Source organism: Lepidochelys kempii, chromosome 1 (assembly GCF_965140285.1).
Source record: "Lepidochelys kempii isolate rLepKem1 chromosome 1, rLepKem1.hap1, whole genome shotgun sequence".
Classification (NCBI taxonomy): Eukaryota; Metazoa; Chordata; order Testudines; family Cheloniidae; genus Lepidochelys; species Lepidochelys kempii.
Genome location: NC_136380.1, coordinates 229176082 through 229195568, shown reverse-complemented (window position 1 = coordinate 229195568; position 19487 = coordinate 229176082). Strand labels below are relative to the sequence as shown.

The 19487-nt window shown below is 44.4% G+C and overlaps 1 protein-coding gene across 6 annotated transcripts in view; it reads right to left on the bottom strand.

Moving 5' to 3' along the window:
• Positions 1–1672: 1672 nt before the first annotated feature.
• Positions 1673–19487, bottom strand: part of SHISAL1 (shisa like 1) — a 290293-nt gene continuing 272478 nt past the window's right edge. For all 6 annotated transcript variants that reach the window (XM_078849321.1, XM_078849325.1, XM_078849330.1 and 3 more), the window contains one exon: positions 1673–3742. In XM_078849321.1, coding sequence (XP_078705447.1) covers position 3742 — 1 coding nt within the window. In that variant the 3' untranslated portion in view covers positions 1673–3741. The remainder of the gene's footprint in view (positions 3743–19487) is intronic.

The window sequence follows — 19487 nt, the reverse complement described above, 5'->3', positions numbered from 1 at the left end:
TGCAGAAAATAGTCATTTATTTTAATGGATAATATTTGCTGTGGGCCTGATTCTCACCCTGTTGTAAGTCCAGAGTGACTCCATTGAAATAAATGGAGTTACACTGGGGTAAAATGGTGCTCAAGATCAGAGTCTAGCCCAGAGAATCCATTTTATGTTATGCAAGGTTAAAATCAATCAGCTGAAGTTTGGAAACTGCTATTGGTATCTGACACATTTGTTTCAGTATTACTAAAATTGAGACCTGAATGGACAAAACTCGAGACTGCTACAATTAAAGGGACACCAAAAATCTGAAAACTATTAATTTAAGAAAAGTGAGTTCTAAGGCTCACTCACTCCTGCGTCCCTTGGCCAGCTTTTGTGATTTTTACGGTCCTATTCTTCTGTTCTTTAACAGTCTCACTCTCATTGCATGAAAGATCCAGACAAATGAAAGGGGAAATTGCCTCTACAGGAGAAACAGAGAAACTGATTACATACAAAGGTCTGGTCTACACTTAAAAAGTTAGGGTGACCTAGCGAAGTGGCTCAGGGGTCTGAAAAATCCGTACCCTCGAGCAATCTAGTTAAGCCGACCTAACCCATGATGTAGACAGTGCTAGGTCAACGGAAGAATTCTTCCATCAACCTAGCTACGGCTTCTTGGGCAGGTGGATTGACTCTGGCTGACAGGACGTCCCCTCCCGTCGAGTTCGGTAGTGTCTACTCTGCAGAACTACAGTGACACAGCTGCAGCGCTGCACTAGTATTTCAAGGTCAGAGAAGCCCAAAGTGCAGTCAGGCCTGTAAAGTAAACAAACTGGAAAAAATAGTGAAATAACTTTTCTCTCGTCTTTCATTGACAGTAAGCACACACGCTTCTTGTAGTTATATAGTCGTTAAAATATTACGGAGAAGTTTGATTTCTAGGTTGGCTTTGAAGTCTGATATTCCATCCTTAATTCAGCCTGTTGTGCTGAGGTAGGCATCGCACAGTGAACGATGCGTAACAGAGTGTGCTGGTCTAAGAACCCTGCAATTCTCAGAGGGTCAGCAGGCCTGATCCTTGGAAGTGCTAAGTGCCTCTCTTACTATTTCTGTTTGTAACAAATCGTTCCCAAACTTCGGTAGACTTGATCCTGCTGTTACCTTACGTGTGTGTGTCAGGTCCATAAACAGTGGAAATGCTATGTTACTGCTGTGATGGAGGGAAAGGAATAAGTAGCAAAAAACGTGTGCAAGGAAACTCTGTGTGTTGTAGATATAACCTCGGGGGGGGGGGGGGCGGGTTGGTCTTTGCAAGCGAAGGCAGATAGGAAAAGAAAAGGAGGCATGTTGCCCACAGAGGCATGGCCAGAATCAATGTTACTTCTGGCTACATGATTTTTCTGGCCTTTATGGCAAGTTGGGAATGAGGCGTCCATCTCACAGCTCTACTGTGTGTATTCTCCCTTCCATGCAAGCACAGCCCCTTTGCTCAGGCTAAATACTATTTTTGCAAAAACCCAATGCTGTATTGTACTAGTATCTGAAAACTCTCTATAATGCCCCTTTGATGGAGCTCTTATTGTCCCAGCTTCAACTAAAGTGCTTTGAATGGTATCATGAAATGCTATTTTAGAAAACTAAAAGCTCTGTGGTTTAAAGTGAATTGAGAATTTAAAAAATATTGACTAAAAAATATTTTAGTACATTTGCCACCATGTACAATACCACAGTACATCTTTAAAGCTCTAGTATGGCTCTACAAACTGAATCACGTGCGGGGAAGAAGGGGGGCATCAGAGTACCCTTCACAAAGGGGATGCTGCAGGCATTCTGCGTGGAGCAGGAGCAAGTCCAATGGCTGCAAGGGTGCTGAGGGGGAGCACGCTTACCTGTAGCACTTGCTACACCTTTTCATTGGGTATAGCATGCCCTTCCCCCAGTAATACTTTGCATTGACTGGTTGGCATGCAAGGAGGTGGGACATGGAGATGTCCCTGTCCTCCTCAGGCAGGCCTCCTCTCAGAACTGGACTGCTGCAGGCAAGATTGGCTGGCTTCCCCTGCTTCTGCTCTCCAGAACGGACACCTCTCTGTGCCTTTTCACTATCTAATGCACTTCTGCAAGGTAGCCATAACTTGGCCCAAAGTGTCCCGTAATAATGTATCCCTTAGCTGTTCAGTAGAAAAAGAAAAATGCTCTCAATTCAAAGAAGTTTTAACAGAAGACTTCGTGTTACTCAGTAGACATGGAAAGCGTTCCTGCTATTGATGATGCTCTCAAATATATGCAGCTAAGTCACAGTCAGATCATTTGGTGTTGGTCGGAATAATATTAGCCATCCTGAATTAGTTTGGCACTAATGTGGCTGTGTTGAGTACTGTAATTCCAGAGGAATTCCTCTGTTTGGTTGTAGTCACCAGGTGCTCTGTATAAAACTATGTCTTGCTGCATGACTTAATTTCACAGGAATGATTGATATAAAATGGCTGGCCAAACTGTGGTTCGTGAGCCGCATGCGGCTCTTTTACAGTTAAAGTGCAGTTCATGGAGCCCTCCCTCCCCTGTTCTCCACCTACCAGACTGGGAGAGGGGAGCTCAGGGCTTCTGCCCTGCGGCAGGGTGGTAGGCCTAGGGGCTTCTGCCCTGCGGAGAGTGGGATCTCTGGGCTCTAGTCTCGCTGGAGGTGTCTGCTGGGGCTCAGGGCTTCAGCCCTGCTCCTGCTCAAGCCCTGAGCCCCAGCAGGTGCACCCAGCTCTCAAACTTCTGAAGATTATTTTATGTGGCTCAGAGGGTCAGTACATTTGGCCACCCTGATATAAAATATATTGTATGTCTTCAAATTAAATCCCTACCATAAAATAGTCAGGCTATTGCAACACGCAGTGACTCAGTATCCCATTGCTGTTCTGGCTTGCAAAGCAATCCTCCCATTCCTGAGGGGGATAAATTATGAGACCAATCAACTGCTGAATAACTATCGCCCTGAGGGGATTGGATTATTGCCTTGTAAAACAGAGGAGTAGTGGTGTTATTGCTATTGTAGTCTGAGGGATTTTTCTTTTCATTTCCTATCAGGTTGAGGAAGGGGAGAGGTTGTCCTTTTTTAAATTTTTGTACCCTCCTCTGGAGGGCAGGTACAGTTGAGGCGACTTGTTGTGCTCAGGAATTTCATGATGTCATGCCAGTCTCATTGCTGTGAATAAAATGACCAGAATCAGGGACTGAAATGACTACTACCCTGCACTCTGATTGGACGAGGGGTCCCTTTGTATTGTGAGGTGTGATTGCGGGAACAGTGACGGGGAATGTCAGCATCTACTCTATTGTGACATATTCACCAGAGAACTTTGGAATAACTCACATTCGTTATTCTGACACAGATTAGGCTCTAATGGCAATTGATGGATGGGGAGGCAAAGAAAGTTGATCTGCCAAAGGTTTGTCGTCTTGTCCTTGTCCACCTTGGCTTGGATCTTGCAAGAGCAACTTGTATTTCACTGTATTGAGCTTTCCATCAAATACGATGTCTCCTTTCAAAATAATAATCTTGACCTAAAATTAAAATATTGCTTACTGATGGTTTTCTGAACTCTTTCAACATTGTTTTTGTAAGTTGATAGGAGGTGATTCTTGTCAGATGTCTTGACCAAACTCCATCTTGCAGTGCCAAATTGTTTGTTTTCTGTCATTCACTTGGATAGTTGGCTCTTGAAAGCTGCTCGCTGCATTCTAAACTCACCTCTCCCATCTTGAGGCACATCATTATAGTTTTCTGAAAAATATAAGAATGTTTGCCTGTAAGTGTCAAGAAGACAGTGTAATGGGAAATAGCTTAACTGTAAACCTGTATTGTTTCATTGTTTGTTTTAAAACAATCCCTTCTAAGTAGAGCTGAACAAATAATTGATATTTTTAGTTTGGTGGTTGAACTGAAAAATCTGAGGGTGGGGGAGTTTGTTTTGAACCGAAACTGAAATGAAAAACTGGAAAAAAAACTAAACAAGTTGAGGTTGATTTCAAAATGACATTTTCAAAACTATTTGATTAGTTCAGGTGCCCTAGAAATGAACTTTTCAGTAAATTTACTATTTGCCCAATTTTTTTTGTTCAGCTCTTCTTATAAGGACCCTGACCGTGCAAATACTTTAGCACATGCGTAACTTATTAATTTAAGTAGTCCTATTGATGAGTTTGATTAATCAGCTGTGTAAGAGCTTGCTTAGTTGGAGTCTAAAACAGACACTAACATTCGTTTCCTTCCCAAATTTCTCCTCCTCCATTGTGGATGACAGTTGTCAATACTGATTGTCTTGTTGCCCAAGAACATGACAAGGGGACAGTAACCTGTTTGTTTGTTTGTTTGTTTGTTTGTTTTTTTGTTAATAAGAGCATGACGTATTTGTCTTGAAACACGAAGGAAGAAACACGTGTAGTGTGAATTACTAGCAAGTACAAATGAAAACATAATTAAAATGGATTATTTAAATAAAAGCTTCCTGCTTGCTGATTTTAAATCATGATAAAAATCAGTGATTTAAACCATTTTGATTTAAATCAATCCACCTTGGCTACTACAGTTGATCTAGTAAGTATTAATACTTGTAGAACACTCTCTAAAAATACCAAGTATGTGTACCTGTTCCTCTTGTGAGTTAATATCACTAACCTGAACAGTCTCATTGGAGTCACTGGGACTATTGGCCTGACCAAGTTTTACTCGTGTGAATAAAGGCTGAAAGATAAACCCCTACATAAGTGCTAAATATTATTCTTACTGATGTTGTTAATACCTTATGCATGGGGCACTGACTAGGAAACTAGTGTCCAATCCAGATACTCACTCTGCCACTGACTTATTTTGTGGCCTTGAGAAATCACTCCATGTTTCTAAACAGCTATTAGGATATTTATTTACTTTGCTCACATAACCCTTGAGAGGGTTATTCAGTCTGACAATAACAAATGCTATAAATGTGCGAGGTGTTATCAAGTACACAGTCTTTGCAAATGACTGTGGGCCTGATCCTGAGAGGTGCTGAGCACTTGCAAGTCAATGTTGTTGATTATTTACTACAGACATAAAGTAAGAGGAACAGTCTGCCTCAAAGAGCTAAATGGACAAAGAATACAAAAGGTAGAGGAGAAAGAGGTGAAGTGACTTGATCCAGGTCACACAATACTTCAGTGGCAGAGCTCAGAGAAGAACCTGGGCCTCCTGATTCCCAGCCCAGAGCCCTATCTATTAGTCCATGCTGCCTAAGGGTTGGGAGTGATCAGTTCCTCTCTGGATGTGGCCAGTGTCAAACATTGCTCAGACAATGACATGTAGCATAAATACCTAGTCTAGATCAATACATAGGAAAATAATGTAGATTGCATTTTGGGATAGGCCAAGCTTAAAAATCTTCCAAGGAGCAAAATACACTTTATTATAGTTTGCCATAGCATATGTCGGCTGAGGCACAATATATATTGTTCTAACCCTAATAATACTCATTCACTTAACCTAAGAATGGCCATACTGGGTCACACCAATGGTCGATCTAGCCCAGTATCCTGTCTTCTGACACTGGCCAGTGCCAGATGCTTTTGAGGGAATGAACAGAGCAGGGCAATTATCGAATGGTCCCAGCTTCTGGCAGTCAGATCTTTAGGGACACCCAGAGTAAGTGGTTGCATCCCTGACCATTCTGGCTAATAGCCATCGATGAACCTATCCTCTGGGGACTTATCTTATACTTTTTATGAACCCAGCTATACTTTTTGGCCTTCATACCATCTCCTGGCAATGGGCTGCACGGGTTGACTGTGTGGTGTGAAGACATAATTCCTTATGGTTGTTTTAAACCTGCTGACTATTAATTTCATTAGGTGACCCCTGGTTATTGTGGTGGTCACTTTCTCCACACCATTCATGATTTTATAAAAAGAAAAGGAGTACTTGTGGCACCTTAGATACTAACCAATTTATTTGTCTCTATCTCTAAGGTGCCACAAGTCCTCCTTTTCTTTTTGCGAATACAGACTAACACTGCTGCTACTCTGAAACCTGTCATGATTTTATAGAGTTTTATCATATCCCCTCTGTTGTTGTCTGTCTTCTAAATGAACAGTCCCAGTCTTCTTAATCTCTCCTCATATAGAAACTGTTCCGTACCCCTAATAATTTTTGTTGCCATTCTCTGTACTTTTTCTAATTCTAGTATAGCTTCTTTGAAATGGGGCAACCAGAACTGTGTGCAGTATCCAAGGTGTGGGCATACCATGGATTTCTATAGAGGCGTTGTTATATTTTCGATCTTATTATCTATCCCTTTCCTAATGGTTCTTAATGTTCTGTTCGCTTTTTGGACTGCTGCTGCACTTGGAGCAGATGTTTTCAGAGAACTATCCATGATGACTCTCAGATCTTTCTTGAGTGGTAACAGCTAATTTAGACCCCTCATTTAAACTGATAATTTATTCCTACCCTTTGTTTCCTGTCTTTTAACCAGTCACTGATCTATGAGAAGACCTTTCCTCCTATCCCATGACTGCTTATTTTGTTTGAGCCTTTAGTGAGATACCTTGTCAAAGGCTTTATGACAGTCGACAAACACTGTATCCAGAGGATCACCCTTCTCAACATATTTGTTGACATGCAACCTCAAAAATGTGAAGCATGATGTCCTTTTACAAAATCTGTGTTGATTCGTCTCCAACATACCGTGTTCATCTACATGTCTCACAATTTTATTCTTTGCTATAGTTTCAACCAATCTGCCTGGTACTGAAGTTATGTTTACCAGCCTGTAATTGCTGGGGTCGCCTCTAGTGTGTTTTTTAAAAATTGGCATCACATTAGCTATCCTCCAGTATTTGGTACAGAGGCTGATTTAAGGGATAGGTCACATACCACAGTTAGCAGTGCTGTAATTTCATATTTGAGCTCCATCAGAACTCTTGGGTAAATGCACTCTGGTCCGAGTGACTTATTGCCGTTTAATTTATCAATTTGTTACCAAACCTCCTCTATTGACACCTCATCTGGGACAGTTCCTCAGATTTGTCACCTAAAAAGAATGGCTCCGGTGTGGGAATCTCCTTCCCATCCTCTAAAGTGAAGACTGATGCAGAGTTTAACTTCTCCTCAACAACCTTTTATTCCTTGAGTGCGGTATATAAGCACCCTGACTTTCACAATAAACAAGCTAATCCCATTTCAAAACCAGGCCAAAACAAGCTAGTCCCTAAGAACCCTAACACTCTACGTGATTAGATCCCCCATGCTTGCAGTCTGGGACTGTGGTGGACCTGCTGTGCACCCCTAACTTCCCCCTCCCCCAACCCTTGTCCCTTCCCCCTGCTTACCCTCCTCCCCTTGCCTCTGATTGCTGGGAGCTGATCAAAAAACAAACAAAGAAGCTACAAGGCAAAAACTAGCCAACAAGCAACTCACAAGCCAATTAAGCCAAAAACAAGCCCAATTTGTGCATTTTTTTTGCAGGGGTGGGTTTGGCATGTCTGCCAATGGCCCCAGGGATTGTTTGGCACGCTTCCTGCTTTTGATGTATTTAAAAAAAATGTTGTTAGTTTTAGTGTCTTTTGCTAGTTACTCTTTAAATTTTTTTGGCTTGCCTAATTATACTTTTACATTTGACCTACCAGAGTTTCTGCTCCTTTCTATTTTCTTCAGTAGGATTTGACTTCCAATTTTTAAAGGATGTCTTTTTTTACTCTAACTGCCTCTTTTACTCTGTTTAGCCATGGTTGGTCATCTTACAGTTTTTGGGGTTTTTTTAATTGGTTTTGGGGGGTATACATTTAGTCTGAGCCTCTATTATGGTATTTTTAAATACTTACCATGCAGCTTGCAGGCATTTCACTCTTTTTACTAAACCTTTTAATTTCCATTTAACTAGCTTCCTCAGCTTTGTGTAGTTCCCCTTTTTGAAGATGAATGCTACCAGGGTATTTCCCCCTTACAAGGAGGTTAAATTTAATTACATTATGGTCACTATTATTGAGTGGTTCAGATATATTCACCTCTTGGACCAGATCCTGTGCGTCCCTTAGGACTAAATCAAGAATTGCTTTTCTCGTTATGAGTTCCAGAACTAGCTGCTCCAAGAAGCAGTCATTAGCAGTGTTTAGAAATTTCATCTCTGCATCCCCTCCTGAGGTGACATGTACCCATCAATATGGGGTTAGTTGAAATCCTCCATTATTATTGTGTTTTCGGTTTTTGTAGCCTTTCTAATCTCCCTGAGCATTTCACCATCACTGTCACTGTCCTGGTGAGGTGATAGGTAGTAAATTCCCACTGCTATATTTCTTCCAACAAAAATTGGTAGTTCTTTACCTTTTGGGTATTCACAGGTCTAGGTGCTACATTATTCAGCTAACATTCCATGAATGCAGTGTAAAGAAATCTATGTTTATAGACCCAAAATTTCTGTGGGAATCACTGTTTGCTTCTATCTAGTAGACAGCTACCTGTCAAATCAACTCAGAACATAGGGCTTGTTTCACCTTTTTGTTACTCCATTCTTATGCCAGTGGTAATGCTATTGAAATCGCAGTGATGAATCTGTCAGGATGTTTCTTTGTTTGCTGTATGATCTGGACCGTCTGCTCTCATGCATAATGAGCAATGGTGTCTTAGAATCTTGTGCAAAGTAATCCTGTGCGATATGCTTCATCTACCACGTGCCCTTTGAAGAGGTAAACTGTGGGTCCAGAACATCCACATGGTCGGAGTTCTGGGAGGGAGTGTAAACACAGCCTATGAGGGAGTCTGCGGTTCAGCACTGATAACAAGGATGGGGCAGTTGGATGGTAAACGGGGGTTGGGAATGGGGATGTGCTAGACAGAGGATCAGTGCTCCAAGATGTGTCTAAGAACCTCAAGCTAGGGGCAGTGCCTGGACTCATTTCAGACTCCCAAGGCTTAAAGCACTTGAACCCACTCACAGGAGTCTGGTGAGTGGTCAAGAGGGGGCACTCTCCTAGATCCGTGACACCTCATAAGAACACAAGAATGGCCACACTGGATCAGCCCAGTATCCTGTCTTCCGACAGTGGCCAATGCCAGAGGGAATGAACAGAACAGGTAATCATCAAGTGATCCATCCCCTGTTGCCCATTCCCAGCTTCTGGCAAACAGAGGCTAGGGACACCATCCCTGCCCATCCTGGCTAATAGCCATTGATGGACCTATCCTCCATGAATTTATCTAGTTCTTTTTTTAACCCGGTTATAGTCTTGGCCTTCACAACATCCTCTGGCAAGGAGTGCCACAGGTTGACTGTGTGTTGTGTGAAGAAATATTTCCTTTTGTTTGTTTTAAACCTGCTGCCTATTAATTTCACTCCAGTGTCACTGGGTGCTCAAGATGGACAGTGTTCACTGAATGGGTAGCTTTCAAGATATTTTGTTTTGTCATTCTCCTTATGCGTGAGCAATCTGAATTCTAGCATTTCCTACTTTTGAATGCTTAACTTTGCAACCTTAATATTCTTGTACTGTGGCTTTTTGGATGTAATTTCCAAAGTTTTGTAAAACCTTTTAAAAAAGAGAGGGATTAGGAATGTATTCAGTTAAGAAACAAACCCAATGCTTCTTAAACAGAGGTTGTCAGTTGGAGGCAGTCTTTGCACTGCGACTCACTTAGTCCTGCATGTGGTCAGTACCTCCCCTTTCTCATTCCTTAGGATGGGATTCTCATATATAGCAGTTGAATGGGGCAGAGACTCACAGAGTTAAACAGCTAACTAAGCACTATAGGTGGGATTTCAAAAGCTGCTAAATTACTTAGTGCTTGTGTACTATGGGGGAGTGATTTCTAAAGTTCACTATCATGTTGGGCATGGATAGGTGCATAGAGACCCTGCTGGTGTGCACTAAAGGTTCCCTATCTCTATGTTAAAGCACACTAGGAAACCTTTAGTTTCCTTTAGAAACTCTACATGTACCAATTTAATGTGCAACATGTTAATACTTTAGAAATCACTCACCCCCCCCCCCTGCATTGTGCACATTACCCCACCATGCAGGCATGCCCTTAGGTGCACAAGTCCCAGTGACTTTCAGTAGAACTTCTACCTTAGCTGGCCATCTCACTCCATCAAGGCCTGTGCAGGATTCTTCAGCTGTGGTACCCAAATGCAGGTTCTGAGGGGTCCAAGTTATGAAAGCTATGTATTTTTGGTACTTATATGGTCTTTTGGGTACTTATATTACTGTAGTGCCTGATCATCTTACAACCTTTAAAGTATTTATCCTCACAGCATTCCTGTGAGGTACGGACGTACCGTTATGCTCATTTTACATTTTGGGGAAGCAAGGCAAAGAGACAGTAAGGGCTTGTCTGTACAGACGTTCAGTTCATGGCAAGCTGGGGTGTGAGCCCACCCCTCAGTAGTCTGCTGCAGACTTAGGGCAAGTCTATGCTACAAAATTAAGTCAACCCAAGTTATGCTGATGTGCAGCCACCGTAGTAATTACATTGCTTTTATATAGCCACACTACTCTCCTTGTATCAGTGGTGTGGGTCTTAACTGCCAGTGCTTGCATTAATACCATGGGTAGGTATCCCACTGTGCAACTCGCCACCATCTAGCACAGGCTGGTTTGGGGGAAGGGTTTGCAATGCCCCATGGGGGCAAATGAGGCATGCAGGCATAGGCACCGACTATGGAAAAAAATTAGCAGGTGCTTAGCACCCACCGGCAGCCAAGCTCCCCTTCACTCCCATCCGCCGCCGGTCCCGCCAATCAACTCCTCCCCCTCCCTCCCAGTGCCTCCTGCACACCGTGGAACAGCTGTTTTGTGGCCTGCAGGAGGCGCTGGGAGGGAGGGGGAGGAGCAGGGATGGGGCAGAAAGAGGTGGGGCTGGAGTGGGCGTGGGGGCTTGGTGGAAGGTGTAGAGTTTGGGCAGGGCCTGAGTTTGAGCACCCCTAGGAAAAATTAGAAGCTGGCACCTGTGCATGCAGGGGTGACTGGGAACATAATTTCAGCCTCCCATGATGCAGTTTTCTCCATCTCCTAATGTTATCTGCACCTCATAACATTTCAGGACTCTTTTTTCAGAAGCCCCACAAACCTGCACGTCCACGATCTTTGCGAGACGCATGGATCCTGCCCAGCTTTGTGCTGTTGTGGTGAGTGCTGCAAGCACAATCTGCCTGATCCTGCAGTATTTGCAGAGCAGCCAGAGGAGCAGTGGGGAATAGTAGCTCGCTGTGGGACATAGAAAGAAACCATTCTTTTCAAGGGGGTTGCTGGCATTCATGGAGCAGCTGTAGACGGTGGAGTGCTGGGTCTGGGCCTGAGAAACAAGCACTGACTGGTGGGGTCAATCGTTATGCAGGTATGGGATGACGAACTGTGGTTGCAGAACTTCTGGATGTGAAAGCTACATTCCTGGAAGTGTGTGCAGAGTTCGCCTCATCTCTCTGGCACAGCCACATCAAAATGAGAGCTTCTCTGACAGTGGAGAAGTGATTGGCCATCGCTTTGTAGAAGTTTGCAACGCCAGATTGCTACCGATCAGTCATGAATCAATTTGGAGTAGGGAAATCCACTGCAGGGGCTGCCGTGATGCAAGTGTGCAGGGCCATTAATAGCGTCCTGCTACAAAGAACTGTGACTCTGGGCAATGTGCAGGGCATATTGTGTTTTGTGGCAATGAGGTTCCTGAACTGCGGTGGGGTGATAGCTGGCATGCATATCTCTATTGTGGCACCAGACCATCTTGCCACACAGGACATCAACAGCATGGTGTTGCGAGCCCTAGTGGATCACCAGGACGTTTTACTGACATCAGTGTGGTCTGGTCAGGGAAGGTGCATGATGCACACATCTTTAAGAACACAGGCCTGTTCAGAAATCTGCAAGCAGGGACTCTTTCCAGATCAGAGGATTACCACTGGGGATGTTGAAATGCCAGTAGTGATTCTGGGAGACCCAGCCTACCCCTTACTCCCATGGCTCATGAAACCGCACGCTGGCCACCTCGATAGCAGCAAGGAGTGCTACGACTGCAGGCTAAGCAGGTGCAGGATGAAAGTTGAATGTGTCTTTGGGTGTTTGAAAGGCCGCTGGCACTATCTATGCAAAGATTAGACCTCAGTGAAAAAAATATTCCAATGGTGATAGCTGTCTGCTGTGTGCGTCATCATATGTGACACAAAGGGGGAAACGTTTCCAGTGGGGTGGAGGTGGAATGGCTGTCTGCTGATTCGAGCAGCCAGATACAGGGCTAAAGAAGAACTCAGACGAGAGCTATGTGGCTCAGGGAGGCTTTGAAAGGCTATTTTAATAGTGAGCCACAGTGAACCGCTTTCATGTTCTCTCCACAGGTACCATTGTGGAGAGTGGACCAGATGATATGTCTGGGAGGAGAAAGCAGAAGGAGACTCCGCTGGTTGGAAGGCATGAGATGCACTGTCCTAAGATGGGGGGTTCCACAACCACCACTCCCAAGAGAAGGAGGCGGGTGGTGGTGGTCGGGGACTCTCTCCTCCGGGGGACTGAGGCATCTATCTGCCGCCCTGACCGGGAAAACCGAGAAGTCTGCTGCTTGCTGGGGGCTAAGATTCGCGATGTGACGGAGAGACTGCCGAGACTCATCAAGCCCTCGGATCGCTACCCCTTCCTGCTTCTCCGCGTGGGCACCAGTGATACTGCCAAGAATGACCTTGAGCGGATCACTGCGGACCACTGTGGACTACGTGGCTCTGGGAAGAAGGATAAAGGAGTTTGAGGCACAAGTGGTGTTCTCGTCCATCCTCCCTGTGGAAGGAAAAGGCCTGGGTAGGGACCGTCGAATCGTGGAAGTCAACGAATGGCTACACAGGTGGTGTCGGAGAGAAGGCTTTGGATTCTTTGACCATGGGAGGGTGTTCCATGAAGGAGGAGTGCTGGGAAGAAACGGGCTCCACCTTACGAAGAGAGGGAAGAGCATCTTTGCGAGCAGGCTGGCTAACCTAGTGAGGAGGGCTTTAAACTAGGTTCACTGGGGGAAGGAGACCAAAGCCCTGAGGTAAGTGGGAAAGCGGGATACCGGGAGGAAGCACAGGCAGGAATGTCTGTGAGGGGAGGGCTCCTGCCTCATACTGAGAATGAGGGGCGATCAGCAGGTTATCTCAAGTGCTTATATATGAATGCACAAAGCCGTGGAAACAAGCAGGGAGAACTGGAGGTCCTGGTGATGTCAAGGAATTATGACGTGATTGGAATAACAGAGACTTGGTGGGATAACTCACATGACTGGAGTACTGTCATGGATGGTTATAAACTGTTCAGGAAGGACAGGCAGGGCAGAAAAGGTGGGGGAGTAGCACTGTATGTAAGGGAGCAGTATGACTGCTCAGAGCTCCGGTACGAAACTGCAGAAAAACCTTAGTGTCTCTGGATTAAGTTTAGAAGTGTGAGCAACAAGAGTGATGTAGTGGTGGGAGTCTGCTATAGACCACCGGACCAGGGGGATGAGGTGGATGAGGCCTTCTTCCGGCAGCTCGCAGAAGCTACCAGATTGCACGCCCTGGTTCTCATGGGTGACTTTAATTTTCCTGATATCTGCTGGGAGAGCAATACAGCGGTGCATAGACAATCCAGGAAGTTTTTGGAAAGCGGAGGGGACAATTTCCTGGTGCAAGTGCTAGAGGAGCCAAGTAAGGGGGGAGCTTTTCTTGACCTGCTGCTCAGAAACTGGGAAGAATTAGTAGGGGAAACAAAAGTGGATGGGAATCTGGGAGACAGTGACCATGAGTTGGTTGAGTTCAGGATCCTGACACAGGGAAGAAAGGTAAGCAGCAGGATACGGACCCTGGACTTCAGGAAAGCAGACTTCGACTCCCTCAGGGAACGGATGGGTAGGATCCCCTGGGGGACTAACATGAAGGGGAAAGGAGTCCAGGAGAGCTGGCTGTATTTCAAGGAATCCCTGTTGAGGTTACAGGGACAAACCATCCCGATGTGTTGAAAGAATAGTAAATATGGCAGGCGACCAGCTTGGCTTAACGGTGAAATCCTAGCGGATCTTAAACATAAAAAAGAAGCTTACAAGAAGTGGAAGGTTGGACATATGACCAGGGAAGAGTATAAAAATATTGCTTGGGCATGTAGGAATGAAATCAGGAGGGCCAAATCGCACCTGGAGCTGCAGCTAGCAAGAGATGTCAAGAGTAACAAGAAGGGTTTCTTCAGGTATGTTGGCAACAAGAAGAAAGCCAAGGAAAGCGTGGGCCCCTTAATGAATGAGGGAGGCAACCTAGTGACAGAGGATGTGGAAAAACCTAATGTACTCAATGCTTTTTTTGCCTCTGTCTTCACGAACAAGGTCAGCTCCCAGACTGTTGCGCTGGGCATCGCAACATGGGGAATAGTTGGCCAGCCCTCTGTGGAGAAAGAGGTGGTTAGGGACTATTTAGAAAAGCTGGACGTGCACAAGTCCATGGGGCTGGACGAGTTGCATCCGAGAGTGCTAAAGGAATTGGCGGCTGTGATTGCAGAGCCATTGGCCATTATCTTTGAAAACTCGGGGCGAATGGGGGAAGTCCCGGATGACTGGAAAAAGGCTAATGTAGTGCCAATCTTTAAAAAAGGGAAGAAGGAGGATCCTGGGAACTACAGGCCAGTTAGCCTCACCTCAGTCCCCGGAAAAATCGTGGAGCAGGTCCTCAAAGAATCAATCCTGAAGCACTTGCATGAGAGGAAAGTGATCAGGAACAGTCAGCATGGATTCACCAAGGGAAGGTCATGCCTGACTAATCTAATCGCTTTCTATGATGAGATTACTGGTTCTGTGGATGAAGGGAAAGCAGTGGATGTATTGTTTCTTGACTTTAGCAAAGCTTTTGACACGGTCTCCCACAGTATTCTTGTCAGCAAGTTAAAGTAGTATGGGCTGGATGAATGCACTATAAGGTGGGTAGAAAGTTGGCTAGATTGTCGGGCTCAACGGGTAGTGATCAATGGCTCCATGTCTAGTTGGCAGCCGGTGTCAAGTGGAGTGCCCCAGGGGTTGGTCCTGGGGCTGGTTTTGTTCAATATCTTCATAAATGATCTGGAGGATGGTGTGGATTGCACTCTCAGCAAATTTGCAGATGATACTAAACTGGGAGGAGTGCTAGATATGCTGGAGGGAAGGGATAGGATACAGAGGGACCTAGACAAATTGGAGGATTGGGCCAAAAGGAATCTGATGAGGTTCAATAAGGATAAGTGCAGAGTCCTGCACTTAGGACGGAAGAACCCAATGCACCGCTACAGACTAGGGACCGAATGGCTAGGCAGCAGTTCTGCGGAAAAGGACCTAGGGGTGACAGTGGACGAGAAGCTGGATATGAGTTAGCAGTGTGCCCTTGTTGCCAAGAAGGCCAATGGCATTTTGGGATGTATAAGTAGGGGCATAGCGAGCAGATCGAGAGACGTGATCGTCCCCCTCTATTTGACATTGGTGAGGCCTCATCTGGAGTACTGTGTCCAGTTTTGGGCCCCACACTACAAGAAGGATGTGGATAAATTGGAGAGAGTCCAGCGAAGGGCAACAAAAATGATTAGGGGTCTGGAACACATGATTTATGAGGAGAGGCTGAGGGAACTGGGATTGTTTAGTCTGCAGAAGAGAAGAATGAGGGGGGATTTGATAGCTGCTTTCAACTACCTGAGAGGTGGTTCCAGAGAGGATGGTTCTAGACTATTCTCAGTGGTAGAAGAGGACAGGACAAGGAGTAATGGTCTCAAGTTGCAGTGGGGGAGGTTTAGGTTGGATATTAGGAAAAACTTTTTCCCTAGGAGGGTGGTGAAACACTGGAATGCGTTACCTAGGGAGGTGGTGGAATCTCCTTAGAAGTTTTTAAGGTCAGGCTTGACAAAGCCCTGGCTGGGATGATTTAATTGGGGATTGGTCCTACTTTGAGCAGGGGGTTGGACTAGATGACCTCCTGAGGTCCCATCCAACCCTGATATTCTATGATTCTAATGTGTGCACGGCCTGATGTGATTGTTTGTTTGTTTTTGGTTTTTTGCACCCCAGTATAAACCGTGTAATGTGTGCTGTGTGTGTAGTAATGTAACGTTGCAAATGCACCTATTGCTATTAGCTGTGAATGTCGGCCCCAGCCAGCATATGATATGAACTAATACAATGATTAAGTTTTCATAAATAGACTTTTATTCCAAACCACTGCAAACAGACATACAGGTAAGTGAATGAAACTTTATAAATACAGGGAAGAGAAACCTTGGAAGAGAAAAGAACAGTCATTTTCCTTTCATAAACACACACACTGACTTGTAAGAAACACGGTTGGTGTAAGTGCGGCTGTGATTGTCTGTACTCGCCCCTGGGGTGGAGTGGTAGGGGTAATGCCGTGGCATCCAGGGCCATGGCATGTGGGGTGTGTGTAGGGAGGGCCCAGAATGTAGTTCTCTATGGGCTACAGAGGGAGGTGAGCCATGGGTCAGAGCCTGAAGGTCAGCAGGAGTCTCCAGCATGTCTGTTTGTTGCTTGAGAAGGGCTAGCATCTCCTGCTGTTTATGTCTCTCCTTTTCCTGTGCTTTTCTCCTCTCTGCTCTATCCCTGTCCATTCTGCCTGTCCTGTGCTTGGTATCTGAAGCACCAGAGGGTGGGAGATGAACCCACATGAATGCACCCCTGAACTCTGGGGCTTTGCTGACCAAGGACAGCCAACTGTGTAGGGGGTGCAGTGGAGGGAGAGGGGAGGAATGTGTTAAAAGGACATTCGTTTGTTGGACTACCCCTCTTCCCCTCCCCCCACAAAAAAACATGGGAAACTGAGGCCAAGGACACTGCCCACGGTATGTTGGAGTTGGGTTGGCTTGGCTTACGATTGCATATGTCTGAATATGGTTGTGATGTTTTTCCAAACTAATGCCTGATTCCCTTTCCTTTTTAATATATACAGACTCAGTGCTTGAGAGTGGGCAAGTATTGCCTCTTAGAGGCAGCTGGGATGCAGTTAAGTTTTCCCCCATTACAGGGTGGGGGCTCAAGCCAGTTCTGTGTTGTAATGTTAAGAGGAACCCCTAGATATTGAACTCTGCCCTTGTTGCTGCTGACTTCACCTGACAGGGTTACACCATTGTACGTCCGAGTCTTACCCTGAGAACCAGTTAAATAATGAGTACCAGGTCCTCAACTGCTGTTAATTGTTGATTTCACTCAGTTATGCTGATTTATACTGTTGAGGATCTGGCCCTTTGTATAGTTTAATCACTTATGGTTGGCTCCTAATGGGTCTGGTCCAACTGAAGCCTCATGTTTGCTAATCCCTATGGTTAAAAATAGCTTTTGTATGAAGAATATTTTGTGTCTGTATCAGCAGCTTCTTCTACTTATGAGATCAGTTGTTACTTGTCACAAGCCCGCTGTAGGGACAGTGCAGCCATAGAATAGGCTGGGAAACAGATTATGACTTGGTCACAACTTGCCTGTAGCTGCCTCCTGCTTGGAAAGGGGATGTACCCTGCACCAGCTCTGTAGCTGGCACAGCTTATGTCCCTGGTGCAGCTGCACTGGTTGGCATATTTGGAAGTGCAGGGCAGGTGTATGCAGATGGGGACTCTGCCCTGAGGAGACTGGGTAGTCTACAGGATGGGTAGCTGGCAGAGGGCAGTAAAGTAACCCCCCACATAGGCATGCAGGGAGGTCATTGATCTGGTCCTATGTGGCTCATAATATATGGCTCCTAATGTACTGAAATAAATTGAGTTTACTTAAAGCTCCCATGCTAATAGCTTGAGTAACACATTGACTTCTTCATTAGGAGGTAACTAGATTATGTTGGTACTTCCTTATGCTGCATAATTGAATCTATGAGTCTACTGCAAGTGCTCTTTTAATATGCAGAAGATTCACGGGATCCAAATGAACTGTTTAAAGCATTTGTGTACAGTCGATAATACCTTAAAGCATTAGTCTTCTCTGAACATATTCATATATAACGCCCTTTACTATTAATGGAAATTACGGATGCACGTGAAGGGAGCGGATAATTCCCTTCAGTGACCGAAATTTGACTGGGTGACTAGACAGCTATGTGTTTTTGAATGTGGACAGCTGATTCTGCAGTCCTCCATGTGCAGAAAACTCCTACTGGTAACAGCATGAGTTGCACAGTATAACTGGTACATCTTTAATATGGTAGACCACATTTTGTTCTGGTGTTAGCTAAGTATAAGTCAATTGTAAAAGAGAAAATAGGTTACTTCTGTAGTTTTGGAAATGGCTATATCTGCACCAATTAAGTACATCCCAGGTCCCTCTAACTGGAAAAAAAATGAAACCACACAGAATGCAGTTTTCTATATTTACTTAATGAAGGGGCAGATTTTGCAGCCTTGTCATGCAATTAGTAGAAGTGAGAAGTCCATGGGACTACCAGCATGAATAAGTTACTCATTGTGAGCGTGGGTTGCAGAATTGGGTCCTAAATTTTTGAAAGGCAAGTAGCTGTAAATTAATTTTAACTGGTATTCATCTGATAGTCCCTCATCTGGTTTGCAGCTGAGAGTTTTAGAAAGGAAATATATCCAAGTTCAGACTTTCCTTTCAGAACTTCAGAGACTTTAAAGAAATGTGAAATATGCAAACTTTAACAGAGGTGTATTGAACAGGGAAACAGATGAAGGAGACTTATGGACATTACACATAATGCTGGAGTATTTTGCTGAAAAACCTAAAAATTCTCTCTGTGTGTGTTCCTTGGCTCACTGAATATATTATCATTTTTTTAATTACAAGAAATTCTCCTCTCTCCCCCATTAAAATATATTATCAAGGAAAAAAGTGTTTAAAAATATTTCAGCTAAGATTTTTAAATCACATTTTTACTTTTGGATGGATCTGTATTGGAAATTTAATAAGAACTGGACACCCAAATCTCTTAGATGGCTTTGAAAATCACATTCTTAAAGTCCTGCCCATGTTGCCCAAAGCAAGGCAATTCATTTTGGCTGAAACATTTGTCCTTAATTCATCCAGCTGTGTACGTCGAGAAATCATCATACATTTTAATGTATAGTGGTCATAAAATAACTAACATGGCCATTTAATTCACAGGGGTCACAAGAAAAACTGGCTTGATCAGGTGGGGACATTTGAATGTATACCTCTGACAGCCTTAATTGAATGTGGTTGGTTTGTCAAACCTTGACAGAACTAGTATGCCAAACTGAATAGAGATAATATGTAATGAAGCCAGACCTTTTGCTCAGCTAAAGAAGGTTGTAGTTAATGTTTCATGTCTTCACAAAAAAGTCAAGATACAAGGGAATTATCAAAGTCAAAATTGGGCTATTTTAAATTATTCATATTTCTGAAATGTAGTGAAATGACTCTCTGTAGGGTAGTTGAATGGATCATTGTAATGTGTATGGAGAGAGTTTTTTCCCCCCCTCTGTGTCTTTAGTGTCTGGATCAGACAAGTTGTTCTGGAACTGAGCCAGAGGTGGTCTGGAATTTAAAATGCACAGGGCACCAAAACTACTAACAAACTATCAAAGCGATT